General features: G+C 53.5%; 6 protein-coding genes across 6 annotated transcripts; 4 read left to right on the plus strand and 2 right to left on the minus strand.

The window, feature by feature from the left end:
• Positions 1-86: 86 nt before the first annotated feature.
• Positions 87-953, plus strand: BO72DRAFT_527279 (Rpo12/RPC10 RNA polymerase subunit family protein). Its single transcript, XM_040950093.1, has 2 exons — positions 87-341; positions 429-953. Exons 1-2 carry the CDS (start codon positions 118-120, stop codon positions 451-453), a joined length of 249 nt encoding a protein of 82 aa, XP_040801796.1. The 5' UTR covers positions 87-117; the 3' UTR covers positions 454-953.
• On the minus strand, positions 774-2,470 carry BO72DRAFT_447578 (anthranilate phosphoribosyltransferase). The gene is made up of 2 exons (XM_040944578.1): positions 2,046-2,470; positions 774-1,963 (listed from the first exon to the last, which is right to left on the minus strand). Exons 1-2 carry the CDS (start codon positions 2,370-2,372, stop codon positions 998-1,000), a joined length of 1,293 nt encoding a protein of 430 aa, XP_040801797.1. The 5' UTR covers positions 2,373-2,470; the 3' UTR covers positions 774-997.
• Positions 2,471-2,606: 136 nt separating this feature from the next.
• BO72DRAFT_447579 (mitochondrial 54S ribosomal protein uL10m) lies at positions 2,607-3,961 on the plus strand. Its single transcript, XM_040944579.1, has one exon. The coding sequence runs from the start codon at positions 2,756-2,758 to the stop codon at positions 3,791-3,793; it is 1,038 nt and encodes a 345-aa protein (XP_040801798.1). The 5' UTR covers positions 2,607-2,755; the 3' UTR covers positions 3,794-3,961.
• A 25-nt stretch (positions 3,962-3,986) lies between these two features.
• On the minus strand, positions 3,987-5,911 carry BO72DRAFT_96226 (phosphatidylinositol-specific phospholipase C). Its single transcript, XM_040950834.1, has one exon. It carries the CDS (start codon positions 5,543-5,545, stop codon positions 4,106-4,108), a length of 1,440 nt encoding a protein of 479 aa, XP_040801799.1. The 5' UTR covers positions 5,546-5,911; the 3' UTR covers positions 3,987-4,105.
• A 651-nt stretch (positions 5,912-6,562) lies between these two features.
• On the plus strand, positions 6,563-8,541 carry BO72DRAFT_527283 (putative 2-oxo acid dehydrogenases acyltransferase). Its single transcript, XM_040950094.1, has 5 exons — positions 6,563-6,799; positions 6,887-6,990; positions 7,044-7,115; positions 7,168-8,463; positions 8,525-8,541. Exons 1-4 carry the CDS (start codon positions 6,637-6,639, stop codon positions 8,233-8,235), a joined length of 1,407 nt encoding a protein of 468 aa, XP_040801800.1. The 5' UTR covers positions 6,563-6,636; the 3' UTR covers positions 8,236-8,463; positions 8,525-8,541.
• Positions 8,542-10,871: 2,330 nt separating this feature from the next.
• BO72DRAFT_376603 (MFS general substrate transporter) lies at positions 10,872-12,811 on the plus strand (the record flags this gene model as incomplete). The annotated part of the gene is made up of 9 exons (XM_040941220.1): positions 10,872-11,052; positions 11,112-11,189; positions 11,272-11,560; positions 11,626-11,709; positions 11,767-11,943; positions 12,006-12,089; positions 12,149-12,432; positions 12,491-12,593; positions 12,670-12,811. 9 exons carry the CDS (start codon positions 10,872-10,874, stop codon positions 12,809-12,811), a joined length of 1,422 nt encoding a protein of 473 aa, XP_040801801.1.
• Between the last annotated feature and the right edge of the window lie 781 nt (positions 12,812-13,592).

The following is a 13,592-nucleotide window of genomic DNA, read 5'->3' on the forward strand; positions in this document are numbered from 1 at the left end:
AAGTTCCCGCGATAATATTCCACCTACCAGCTCACCCAACCATCGCATCGCAGACCTCCCAAGCCTCTAGCCACACCAGACAAGAACCCCATCTCATCTCTCAACAACCGAGAAAGAATGTCCCGTGAAGCCTACCAAGTCCCCTCGAACCTAGGCGGCTCCCAGAGCGCCTTCGGCGGCGCCGACGGCGGTGCGGGCGGCGCGGCGGGCTCCTCCCTCGACGGCCCCATGGTCGCCTACCTGTGCGGCGAGTGCAACTCGCGGGTGTCGTTGAAGCGCGGCGATCAGATCCGGTGCAAGGAGTGCGGACACCGTGTGCTGTATAAGGAGCGGACGAAGAGGTTTGTGCTTTTTTTCCCTTTGGGTTTGAAGGAGGGGTTGAGGGTGAAGGATGGGTTTGCTGACGATTTTTCTTTGCGGAAACCTAGAATGGTGCAGTTTGAGGCGCGGTGATTGCCGATTATTGAGTTACAGTTATGTTACTTTGGGGGCTGGGTGAGATGAGGAAGGGAAGCAGATTCATGGGAAACTGAAAAGGGAGATGAAAGGAGGAAGGGGAAGATGGGGTTGCTGCTTGGATTACGATTGATGTGCATTTTCACCTGTGGTGTTTGGGAGTTCATACCACCCTTTTTTTTTCATATACTCTTTGCGTCGTGGTGGTGGTGGTGCGGATGTGCTGGGTAGACGGGGTAAGGTTCTTTGTCGTCAGACTGGCTCAAAGATTGAGCCTGGACAGGTCGGGTCCGCGTGCTATGGCTGTCACCGTGGCTATGGGTAAGTCGCATAGGAAACTATTTCTAGCGAGGCTGTCCTGGCAACTGGCCGATTATACCTCAACAACCTAGCCTCTGGTCATATGCTATGCTTGCACTATCCTATGCTACTCACAAGTTCTTCAAATCAGACCGGTCTATCCGGCCAGAATAATCCAATCTCCCAATGCTTGTCCGTAGAAGAACCGAACTATATAACGCACATACATATTCCAAAGTCATCACAGCTGGTTAGTCACTTCGATAAAGTGCTCGAAGCTTCGGAGAGCGGCGCCACTCTCAATGCACCAGCGCGCCCGGCGGACACCTTCCTTCCAGCGCCCGCCGCCAGGTCCCCGCTCGGTGATCACCTGGCCATCGTCCCCAGGACCCATGTTGCTGGTCTCTGCCTCACAGATACCCGACGTTACCAAAAGGGCGGCCACGTTCTGAAGCACAAAGCTCAGGATTGGGTCGTCACGGGGCAGCTCGTTGCGCAGAATGCTCATCAGCTTTTCGGCATTGTCCTTGGGCATCTTCTTCCCAAACACCTCCGTCAGAGGGTAGGCCTTCAGGCCAAAATCGGACGGGTGCAGCTGGAACATTTCCATCTTGACCAGAGTGCGGGGGTTCTGGTCCTCGTCGCAAGAGCACTCGTCATCCTCGTTCTCCGGCTGCTTGTACGCGGCGTTGGGGTACTCCGACAGTCGCCAGCAGTTGGTTGTGCCAGCGCAGCTGATCTCATCCAGGTCCTCCGCGCCGCAGACAACCAACGCCTTCTTGCATCCGTTCTGGCGGAGCGCCTCCACGAAGACCGGTCCCAGGCTCTGGTAGGCCACGCCGACGACGCGGGCTTCGATGGCCCAATCAACAGGGTTGGCCAGGGGTCCCATGAGGTTGAAAATCGTCCGAAGACCCAGGCCACGTCGCACAGTGTCGGCGTACCGCATGCCGTGGTGGAAGTTGGGCGCAAACAAGAAGGAGTAATTGGTCGCGGCGTACACTTTGCTCAGGTTTTCGGCGGTGACGGCATCGATCTTCGGAGGAATTGGTGCCACGGCCTGCAGGACATCGGCGGACCCGGAGAAAGACGTCTGTGCACGGTTGCCATGCTTTGCTGTGAGGAGAAGGGGAGAGGCAATGATGGAGGAGGTGGTCGAGATGTTGAAGGTGGAATGAGAGTCACCACCGGTTCCGACGATGTCACACTATAGCTCGAGAAGGGGGGGGGGGGGGGACCGTCAGATAAGTCTACTGTGAGAAGCGATCGGATCACTAGGCATGACATACCAGACCACCTCTGTACTGTCCCTCCTTCTTACCGCGGGACTTCATAGCCGCCTTGAGAGCTGCCTTGTCCACCTGGACGGCAGCTTCTCTCATGCGGTGGGAGCATTTGGCGATCACCTCTGCATCACGATCGAGTCCGGTGGAGTGCAAGAGCGTCAGAAGCGCGGCGGTTTGAATCTGCGAGAGCCCATCTTCGAAGATCAGCGCAAAAGCAGCAGCAATCTCGGTCGCGGAGACCTGAACCTCTGTAGCGGGGTAGGCGAGTCTCTTGAGGAGGGGTGAGATAGAGACCTGTCCCTGCTTGGTTTCCTGATGCGGAGCAGCCATTGTTCCTGACGAAGAAACCAAAATCACTAGCCAGGTATTATAGCTTTCTCCAAAGGTCGAAAATGGAAAATAAATTGAGATGCGAGGAGACAATGAAAGAGACCGAAGCAGAAAGAGTCATTCGGGCCCCTCCGGCGCTGCGCAAGCAAACTTGCAGAATCTCACCGCCCTCAGGTCCCGTCTAACCGCATCGGGACAACAAGATTTCGTGCCATATTTTCGCCAGTCCGCGCTCCTGCCTCAGACATTGTGATTGTCGCCGGCGTTGTCAATTCCACCGGACTTGGAGATACTTATTTGTCTCTTGGACCTACTTTCCCTACCGTGTCCGTCACTGCTTTTTTTTTCTTCACGCCCTCCGTCAACTCCCTCCCACCATCACAATGCCTCCCCGGATGCGTGTCTCCAGCGGCCGGCTCGCCCAGCCAGTCCGACGCCAAAGACTCTGCCAGTATGAGATGGCCATTGCAGCCCGATACGCCAGCACGGCGACGACCCCGGCTGCTTCCCACGAGCAGATGACCCGCTCGCACGTTCCGATCGTCCACTATCCCTCCTCGCAGCCCCCGTCATACCGCCGGCCGGAGTACCGCCGCTCGCAGCTCCTGCGCCAGTATACCTCGATGATCCGCACGGCGCCGCTGATGGTGTTCCTGCAGCACGACAACCTGCAGTCGGTGGAGTGGACGGCGATCCGGCGGGAGCTGAGCCACGCCATGCGCAAGGTGGACGAGAAGATCGCGTCGGAGGGCCGCGCCGCGCCCGCGCTGGCGCCGCACATCAAGGTGCAGATTGTGCAGACCCGGATCTTCGAGGTGGCGCTGCGCATCGTCGAGTACTTCCGGCCCAGCACCACGGCGGCGGCGGCCACGCCGGACGCTGTCGACCCCGTCACGCAGACCTCCGCCGAGATCCCGCTGGACCCGAGCCTGTTCACGCACGACCTGTCGCGCGCCGCCCACGACGCCGTCCTCGACCACAAGGGCCAGCACGAGATGGCGCCGCTCCTGGTCGGCCCCACCGCCGTCCTCACCATCCCCCAGGTCTCGCCGGAGCACCTGAAGGCCGCCCTCACCGTCCTGGCCCCCAAGGTCGTCGGCCTGCCCGCCCCGACCCGCAAGGCCAACCCGGGCTGGCACGAGATCCCCGTGCAGAATGGCCTGAGCAAGCTGTCGCTGATCGCCGCCCGCATGGACGGCCAGGTCATGGACGTCGAGCAGTCCAAGTGGGTCAGCAGCATCGAGGGCGGTATGGACGGTTTGCGGTCACAGCTGGTCACGGCGCTCCAGAGCATCGGCTCCAGCATCACCAACACCCTCGAGGGCGCGGGTAAGAGCTTGTACTTCACGCTGGAGAGCCGTCGGAGCGTCCTGGAGGAGGAGCAGAAGGGTCCCGAGGAGAAGAAGGATGAGTCCGCCTGAACGCGGCGGTGAATACAATGTGGTTTTTTCGGTGGGGGATTTCACTTTCTTTTTTCTGTGTATAATAACACCCATGTGTGACCTTTTCTTGTTTGTGTTTGTTCTCAACCCATTTTAGCATATGAGATCGATTAGAGATCGGAGTCTACTGCTCTAGGATACAATGACCTTTTTTTTTGACTTCGTTTTACTGCATGAACGTTGGCCTTGCCTGCTTGAAGCTTTCTGAATAGGAGTAAATGGTATCTATGTAAACGTCCACTATCAAATGGGTGTAATAATCATGCTACTTCAGGGAGGTCCCCGCCCATCCTACCAATCGTCCACCTGCGCCAGCCGCCTCTCCCTCACCCGGGCATTCATCCCTACAATACACCGCACCAGATCCCAATCCCCATCCAAGCCCACCCAGTCAGTGACCAGGATGCCCGTGGACCAATCCCCATCCTCCCCGCTGCCATGCCGTCTGCACAAATAATCGACCGTAGCCGGATTCACCTTGGCCGCAATCTTCTCCGGCCACGTGCCGACCTTCCAGAAATTACTGGCGCTGAGGAAATTGATATAGAAGGGATGGTCGCGGGTGGCGGACGAATCCGGCAGCACGCCGAACGGATACACCGTGCCGCCGGCGCGCTGGCACTGGTCGCGGACGTACTGGATCTTCTGGTCGATGTTCTGGGTGAGGAGGACCTCGTAGAAGTCCTGGATGCACAGCTGGCCGCTGGGGCAGGTGGCGTCGGCGCAGTTGTCGGCCCAGCCGCTGGCGTCGATGCCCCAGCCGTGGCCGTCGTGGAGCTCCTTGAGGCTGTCCTGGATGTTGAAGCGGCGCAGCAGCACGACCTTGCCGCGGACCTCGCCCAGGGTCGGGATCTTGGGCTCCGTGTACCACCGGCTGCCTTCTGCGGAGGTGTAGTGGTCGCTGAGGATACGGCTGAGCTGTTCGTCGGTGTGGGTGCCCGGTCCCTCGCGCTTCAGCGAGATAATCACCGCCTCCGACGGGTTTTCCGACAGGAACTCCTCGACCTCACACATCAGGTCCCGGAAGTACTTGCTACCAGTAAGGGAAATGGGGAACACGCTGTGCACGAGGATCAGCTCGTCGCGCTCCGCGTCGTCCGGGTACTGCGGTTGGACGCGGATGTCGAAGAACCGCACCCCGTTGCGCAGCTGCTCGCGCGGACTGACCGCTTGGCAGCGCACCGAGGGCGCCGCGACATGGCAGGTCGGCGAGTTGTGCGTGCCCGGGATGGAGAGCGAGGAGAGCAGCACGTCGCCGTCGAGCTCCCGCATCCAGGCTTCGAGGTGGGCGGACGAGAAGATGGTCAGGTGCGACTCCGGGGTGATGAAGACGCCCGTGAGCCGGAACTTGGGGTCGTCGCTCATCGCCTTCATGGTGGCGGACTCGGTGGTCGGCACCGGGGTCTGGAGCTGGTGCTCCTCGCCCTCAACCTCGAAGATCCAGCGCAGGCGTTCCTTTTTCGAGTCCAGGAACGCGCGGATCTCGGTGTGGACGGTCTGGAAGGGCGCGATCTCGAAGTCGGCTTCATTGTGGGTGAATGGCGTGGTGTCGTCGTGGATGGCGGCGACGGGTGTGGTGGCGCGAGTCACGTTGGTGAGCACGCGGGTGAAGTTCCTAGCGAAGGTTTGCACCCCTTCGAACGACCGCTCCGGCGCGCGGAACCGCTCGATGCGCTTGAGCCGGATTGGTGTTGATGTGACGTTGCGGATGGTGAGATATTCGGCAACCATCTTGTAGTGTTCACTCGTGCATGAGAATTCGATCGGAATGAAGGATAGGCTGTTCTCAATCGATGTAGATGAAACGAAAGACCTAGGACACAAAGGGAAAATTTTTCTGCATCTAGGACCTAGGTCAAGAAACTTTCGGATAGGGCTGAAGCTGCGCGCAAGTCAAAGAAATAATCTGTCGGTAGGCATCAGCCTTTCAAAATAACGATTGGGGCGCAGCTTATCATTGGCAGTGGCTAGCGCTGAAGGAGATCCCCAGCTGAACTTCAGCAGCAGATTATGGGCTCGGCGCCAATGGAAGGCAAGACTCGATCCACAGCACCCGGAAACTTCAGGCATGCCAAGGGTCAGCAGTCCATTATCAAACATTCGGTCGATGTTTGGTCACCCCTGGGAAATCAGATCTTTTACAAGTGAGGTGTTGCCATAATAATGATCGACAAAGAATTGCGGAAGTCCGGTTCGCAATCGTGCTCCACTGATATATTAAGCACAGACCGTAGTGGGGAAACATGGGTCTATGGACTCGCACTCGTCTTGGATGATGAGAAAGTTCATAGTATGATTGTGAATGAATTTGAACGTGTCCCGTCGCTTCATGTGAGTAGACTCAGGATAAACATCCGTCACGTATCGGTTTGGCTAGGCGATGTTATCGGCATGAAGCTGGGCAGGTTAATAGGCTGGAGAGGTAATGAAGGAAGTAAGTAGAAACGATCCGGCGGGTGAAATATGACCATGTCACTGACTAACGCCCACGTATGTCATGTACCGGACCAAATCTCTTATAAGATCAGGTATAAGTCCACCCTGCGAAATGGTGATTCTTCAATGGCATTTTACCGGTTGGTCTATCTCGATCACTCCCTCAATTATGCATACTCCAGCGGGAAAACGCACGGCCCGGAGATAATGCGGAGATGCGGAGAAGGGTCACGTGCAATGACGCCGAGCGTCGGTTATCGTCGGCGGAGTCTCCGCGTTTACTTACTCCCCCAACACCCATCATGCGGCCGGGAAGCTGCCTGGGTTTCTATCTCTGTGAACCATCTTCTTTCTTTCAGTGTGAGGACTGACTTCAGATCATCATCATGAACATTCTACGGTGCAGTGGAAGCTTTTCCTGGGCTCTTCGCTCTGGTCAACGGTCGAAGGCCCTTCCGACCAAAACACTTACCATTCCTCGCCGGCAATTTCACAGAGCTGCGCCCTTGTGGGGAGTGAAGTCCCAAGTATTGAAGGACGTCGGTGAGGGTATGCTCCCCCTGTATCTTATTTGAATTCTTTGAGACGTGGTTGAGCAACCCTGCTCGAATCGATTGTTTACCAACCTCTCCGCAGGGATAACGGAGGTCCAGATCATCCAATGGTACGTCGAGGAAGGGGCGCGTATCGAGGAATGGAAGCCACTCTGTCAATACCAATCTGATAAGGCAGTTGACGATGTGAGTTGATGGAATTCGTGACCCTTATGTTGATCCCGTTCTAATTTCTGTAGATCACGTCGAGATACGAAGGCGTGGTCAAGAAGCTCCATTTCCAGGCTGATGACACCGTTCCCACAGGAAAGGTATGCTGCAGACGGAAGCTTACAGATCTGAGTACTGAGTCATTCTGCACAGGCTCTCTGTGATATCGAGGTTGACGATAGGAAATACCCCGACGAGACTCCTCCGCCTAAACCCATCTCCGAACCGATCACAATAGCTCCGGAGCCAATAATTTCACAACCCACGCAACCACAGCCTAAGCAAGCTCCTCAGCCCACACAGTCACAGGTCGATACTAGCACATCAAAATCACCCTATGCCACGCTCGCCACCCCCGCAGTCCGAGGGCTGCTGAAGACACTGAATGTCAACATCGAAGATGTACAAGGTACTGGCAAGGATGGCCGGGTTATGAAGGAGGATGTACAGCGATTCGCTATGAGGCGAGACTCCGGAGTCGCCACAAAGCCTGCAGCGGTTGAGGAGCCACAAGCCGAGACGGCAGTCAAGTTAACGCCCATTCAGTCGCAGATGTTCAAGACAATGACCCGTTCTCTCACAATCCCTCATTTACTATTCGCCGATGAGCTCAACATTAACGCTGTCAATTCCATGCGAAGGAAACTCGCCGCCGATGCAAAGGACCCACGGAAGGTCACCTTTCTGTCGTTTGTTGTGAAGGCTGTGTCTCTTGCTCTCAACGAGTATCCCCTACTAAACGCAAGGGTTGACGCAACCAATCCAGATAAGCCGCAGCTTATCATGCGCTCCAAGCATAATATTGGCATTGCAATGGACACTCCTCAAGGGCTGATTGTACCCAACATCAAAGATGTTGCCAATCGCTCTATCTTGGATGTTGCATCGGACATAACTCGACTCAGTGCCTTGGGCAGGGAGGGTAAGATCACGCCGGCGGATCTTAACGGCGGTACTATCACCGTCTCTAACATCGGGAATATCGGAGGCACTTACGTTGCACCAGTGCTAGTCCCGACTGAAGTGGCGATTATGGGCATTGGAAAAGTCAGAACTCTGCCTGTCTTTGACGACGCTGGCCAGGTCACGAAAGGCGAACTCGTTAATTTCAGCTGGAGTGCCGATCATCGAGTGGTGGATGGCGCGACTATGGCGCGTATGGCTAACAGAGTGCGGGAGCTGGTTGAAAATCCGGAACAGATGCTGCTGAGTTTGCGGTAGCCTTATTCCGACACTTCGGACTGAGACGGAGGAAATCTGTATCTCTTCCAGACGACGGAATAATCTCCTCGTCGATGACGAATTCCCTCTCATGGTAAATGCAGGGTCCAAGGAGCTCATGACACCGTGATAGTAATAAGACTTGTGAAAGACCATATTACGCTACAACTCTATACATCTTACTACGCCTTTTGCAAACACAACTTTAGCAATAGAACACAGTTGATTGTGAGTCGGCCTAACGACCGACTAATAGCAATAGCACATCTTGCTAACTACCTCAATAAAGGCTAGAGAAACCGGAGCAGTGATCAAAGATAGAACCCTTCTAATGAACGCCCGTCCTCCTTGCACTATCCCAGTAAATAAAGTGTCCAGTGTTGTATAATGTGTAATTGTGCCTTATTGAAGAGGCGAGGGGAGGTAATTTAAAGAACAAATCGTTGAGGGCGGCATATCGAGCTACAACTATTGAGACAACTGGCGGTACGCTTTGAAGCTAGACAACAGCTATCAGTCCAACTCCCTTCTGGTTGAATTGTTCTTTCCAGCTTACAAAAACATCGCCAGCGCCATGAACAGCACTGGCAACCACGTGGGTAGGAAACGAAGACATACTGGCAGGAGATCGACATACCTCCATTCTCTTCTCCAAGCTCATAGCTCTTGGGGACCATCAAGGAGTCTGGACTCAAACAGCCTCAGGGCACTACATTTACCTCGCAAAGCTGCCGTCTCCAGGACGACCTTTTGGAGCCATTGTCGGACCTGAACCCGTGTTCTCGTGTCGTCCACAGGTATAGTGTAGGTGCATGTGGTAGCACTGATCTCGTCGCGGAGGGTCAAATGTTGTACGACTGTAACACAGACTCGGACCTTGATATAAAGTCCCACCGTCACGGAATAAACAGGTCTCAAAATCGTATGCTTTATTTATGCTTGATGGTGAATTGTATGAGTTTTTGCGTTGGGGATGAAGAGTGAGGAATTTGAAGATCAATCAAGTCGCGGTTTGTAGGTATGGTTTCATTTGGATATAGTTAGAAGGAGAAGACTGGGGCATTAGTTCTTTCCCGATTGAAAGACACCCTCTTATATCAAGCTAAATCTCTCCACCAGTGTCTGCGCTGACATATTATTGTATCTTTTGATATGAAAGTAGATCCGTGGGCACTTCAGTATGAATTATTTGCATATATCGACGTTTCAGGCATGCCATTTCCAGGCTGTTCTGAGCACAGTATCTCCAGGGCTCTGTATACTTCAAAGTTAGGAAGAACAAAAGACACCAGATCGATGTGGCATATGTGACAGGCTGTTTCATCCGCGCGTCGGATTACCATATGTGACCTTCGAACATTCTGTTTGTTGCTGGAAAGCTCGGTCATATAACAGCACACAACAATGCAGACTAAGCAGATGAGTCTAGCAGCGCTACCCATGAGCACCATGCTCTTCAGACAGATACACATCTTTGCCATGGTGGTGTCATGAGAGGCGTCGATGTGCTCCATTATAGGCCATATAATCAGGCCAAAGAGCACAGCACAGAAAGCGTCAGATAGGCAAGCTTTGTACATAAAATGATGGGATCGATGAGAATATTACAGCGTGATGCCCTTCGGCAATGACTGAACCAATATTTTCCATCCCCGGTCCCTGCGGGGGGCTCGATGATTTTCGGATATCTCTACGCGGGGCGTGATACCACGATGGTTCCGCGACTCAGTCAAGCTCAGAATCAGTATCAGGGCAAAAGTGACGCGAATCTCTATGCATCGGAGTCAGCTAAGTCTTGAAGCCCGGAAAATGCATTATTTCGTGGCGTGGAACAGCTGGGGTATGATGGCCTCGGGAGAGCCTACTCAAGCACGATCCCGGGCTATCTCAACTATGGTACTCACCAGAGGTGGTGTTCACCTGGTTTTAGTAGCTCTTCGTTGAAGAGTCATATTTCGAGCCCCATGGAGTGTCCACGGTTAGTGGCGTGCCTTCCAAGCCAGGCAACAAGGCAGCAACCACCTCAGGCACTTAGATACGACCCGTGACCCAACCCGACAATCAAGGTTGACATAAAGTTAATTACATCAACAAAACTTTCGGCTCCAAGATTAAACCAGTGCGTATACAGCATATCATAATCACTTTATCTCTCTTGATGCCATCGCGTGGACCTTCCGACCCCCCCGCCGGCCAGATGGAGGGAATCCCCGCTCTTTTATCAGTGATGAGGCACGATAAGCGATAAGTCTTGCCAAGAACCTCCAACTGCTCCAACTTATCACGATAGAGCCACCAATCGCTATTGAGGAGCCAAGCAGGGAGCTAGACTGCTAGACTGCTAGACTCTTCTTCAGCGCGTGGACCTTCCCATGCTCAAGACTCACCCCACGGGGAAGACGACCCACTGTCGCTATCTCGCCGGCGAGAGGTTCCCACGATAAGCCTAATCTCTTGTCGGGTCTAACGACACGGTAAGAGGCGAATATGCTATCTCGTATAGCCGACATATCCTACCAACAGGACCTTAAATTGCCCTCCATGCCTCGGGTTTCTGGGGCTTCTTTCCTTCAAGTTTCCCTTTCTTCTGAGCGATACCATACAGGCGGTAGGAGTCGTACAATTACTTGATCACAATGACCGACTCAAAAGCTGTTGTTCCACATACCCATGAGGACCCTCCTTCTACTGCCGTGGAAGGGACCAGCGAGCCCCTTCTCCCATGGTGGAAGCGAGTCTGGTGCCACAGTTTGACGCAGATGATTCTACTGAGCGTGCAAGCGTTCTGTGGACCTGCTATGTCGGACGCAATCACTGGTTAGAGCTCCTCAATGACATCCTGCTCTGTTATAGCATGCGCCGCTAATTCCTCACAGGCCTGGGTGGTGGTGGCCTTGCAAGTCCCCAGGTATCTAATATCTCCAACGCAATCAGATATGCCATGCTTGCAGTCGGTATGTTCCTCCTCTCGAGATACACTTCCCCTTCTATCAAGGAATGTTGAGTACTCTAACAAAAGAATCCGCAACCTCGCAGTCTGCTTCCTGGGCGGTCCCATTGTCAACAAAATCGGCGTCAAATGGGCCCTTGTCATCGGTTCCTTGTCATTTCCCATCCAGGGCTCAGCATACTACTGCAATAGCAAGTTTGGAAACCAATGGTATCTCATCCTAAGTGGTGCTATCGGCGGCATCGGCACTGCTTGCTGGTATGTCGCTGAGGCTGGCGCCATCATGACTCTGGCGCCGTCTGGTGCCCGAGGAAAGTATCTAGCGTTGTGGATTGTGTCACGGAACTTGGGACAGTTGGTCGGAGGGGCGATCAAGTGAGTTCTTACCCACATTCTCAGTTTATTGGTGATTGAGTCCTGACTGGAGGTTCTCTGCACAGCTTGGCGAAGAATAGTAAGGATGGAGCGGATGGTGGAGTGACCCCTGACACTTTCATTGCATTTGTGATCATTGAGTGCATTGCGTGAGTTCTCAGCCACTCTAATCTACTTGCAAAGATGAAGCTAACACAAGCTCGAAGCCTACCATTCGCTCTATTGATCATCCCTTTCGAACACGTTGTCCGGTCCGATGGCACTAGAATTGTGACAGCAGAGACGCTCTCCAGTCGAATGGAACTTCGACGCATTGCGAAGACCATTACCTCCAAGCTCATCATGCTTTCCGCCCTCTGGGCTTTGTGGTCGTTCTTTTACTCGTAAGCAACAATCTTAACCACTCCAAATGAACCAACCGACCAGAGCTTGACCGTGATAATAGAGGTTCTTGGAGCACCTATCTGGCCGACTACTTTTCCGTCCGCGCCCGCGCCCTCTCCTCCCTGATTTCGCCTTTCTTCTGCATGTAGGTCTTTCAGGCCTTTACAGTCTCGTCACATCATCCAAGCCCTAACCGTAATTTAGTATTGGCTGCTTTGGTCTCGGATTCATCCTCGACATGAAGGGCATGAGCCAGCGCCGCCGCGCCCAGATCGGCCTCTACACCGTCGTCATCCTCAACATCGGCGTGTACATCTGGTCCATCATCATGCAGGTGAAATTCGACCGTCATGACCCCGGTAACATCGACTGGAACGATGGCCTGTACGCCACGTCCTTCCTGCCCTACTTCTTCGTACAGACGACGGGTCCCCTGTCCCAGTCGTACATGTACTGGTTGCTCTCATCCTTTGCAACGGATGCGCAAGGTAACTTCACCTGCTACACTCTTTCAGGCTTAGGTCATGTTTACTGACGAGCTTCTAGAAAACGTCCGCAACGGCGCAGCATTCCGGTGTATTGAGGCTATTGGCCAAGCCATCGCTTATGGCATGAACACTCAGACGTCGAGTAGTCCGCTTGTTGGCTTGTACGTATAATTCCTTTTCTTGAGTCCTATGGTCCATCTTCTCTCAATGGCTCAGGCGATAACTGATTTCTTCCAGCTGCGTGACGTTCGGCCTCCTGGGCGCTGCCTTACTACCCATGATCATGCTAGTCAACACAACGCCCGACCAGATCCCCGCCGATGTGATTGCCGAGGAGCAGAATGCTGCAAATGCAAAGCTGCCGGTGGAGGAGCCTTAGGCTCAAGCTCTTGGCCTGAGAAGCTCAGCGTCAGCCCTAGACGAGCTGGCTCTGGTTAATGTGCTTCCCTGAATTATGGTTACTGCACATAGATTTCTGCATACCCAAGCCCTGGCACTAGGCGTTTAGTGATTCATGATGTATATGTATTTATCTACGATTCAAGTTTGTATATGAAGTTCTTTATCCCTTTTTTTAGCTGGACAAATTGAATGATCTTGAGCATTGGCGAGTAAATTTGAGATAATTGGAATGACAGGCGGATTTCACTAGCTGTAGAAGGAATCTTATATCTCAAGAGTTGGGATTAAACTCGGCCTGTGTGAAATGTGTCAACTTGTCCATTTTGTTTTTGGTATACAGTACAAATTCAGGAGTGTAGGCACAGTACGTACTTGGGGACGTTGCAGCCTGAGGCCACGATTGCTCCAGGGAAGGAGCTGACTCTCGTTCTCACTTGAACCCTTTAGACACTTCGTTTTCGTCTTCAACCTCTCCCGCTCCATTTCCCTCGTTATCCCAACCACCCTTTCCTCTCTCTATCATCTGAACACCCGTTCCCTCTCTACTCCCTGGCCTCTCAAGTCTCTTTTGAACTTCTGTATCTCGGCTGTTGAAATATCTCACGTTGAAGCACGGGCGACAAGGGGAGGACTTGTATGCGTGATATACTCTTAACAAGCATTCATCAGCCTCGACGAATCGTTATTACGTTCTACGAATAGTTTCATCAAGACTCTCAAATCAGAGAAGAAAGAAGGCATACCACCTATACGACAGA

The sequence above is a fragment of the Aspergillus fijiensis genome, assembly GCF_003184825.1.
Source record: "Aspergillus fijiensis CBS 313.89 unplaced genomic scaffold BO72scaffold_20, whole genome shotgun sequence".
Taxonomy (NCBI): domain Eukaryota; kingdom Fungi; phylum Ascomycota; class Eurotiomycetes; order Eurotiales; family Aspergillaceae; genus Aspergillus; species Aspergillus fijiensis.

Coding starts and splice junctions, on each gene's coding strand:
- BO72DRAFT_527279 (XM_040950093.1), top strand. CDS start 118: ATGTCCCGTGAAGCCTACCAAGTCCCCTCGAACCTAGGCGGCTCCCAG. Junction 342..428: donor TATAAGGAGCGGACGAAGAG/GTTTGTGCTTTT, acceptor GCGGAAACCTAG/AATGGTGCAGTTTGAGGCGC.
- BO72DRAFT_447579 (XM_040944579.1), top strand. CDS start 2,756: ATGCCTCCCCGGATGCGTGTCTCCAGCGGCCGGCTCGCCCAGCCAGTC.
- BO72DRAFT_527283 (XM_040950094.1), top strand. CDS start 6,637: ATGAACATTCTACGGTGCAGTGGAAGCTTTTCCTGGGCTCTTCGCTCT. Junction 6,800..6,886: donor ATTGAAGGACGTCGGTGAGG/GTATGCTCCCCC, acceptor ACCTCTCCGCAG/GGATAACGGAGGTCCAGATC. Junction 6,991..7,043: donor CTGATAAGGCAGTTGACGAT/GTGAGTTGATGG, acceptor TAATTTCTGTAG/ATCACGTCGAGATACGAAGG.
- BO72DRAFT_96226 (XM_040950834.1), bottom strand. CDS start 5,545: ATGGTTGCCGAATATCTCACCATCCGCAACGTCACATCAACACCAATC.
- BO72DRAFT_447578 (XM_040944578.1), bottom strand. CDS start 2,372: ATGGCTGCTCCGCATCAGGAAACCAAGCAGGGACAGGTCTCTATCTCA. Junction 1,964..2,045: donor GACAGTACAGAGGTGGTCTG/GTATGTCATGCC, acceptor CTCGAGCTATAG/TGTGACATCGTCGGAACCGG.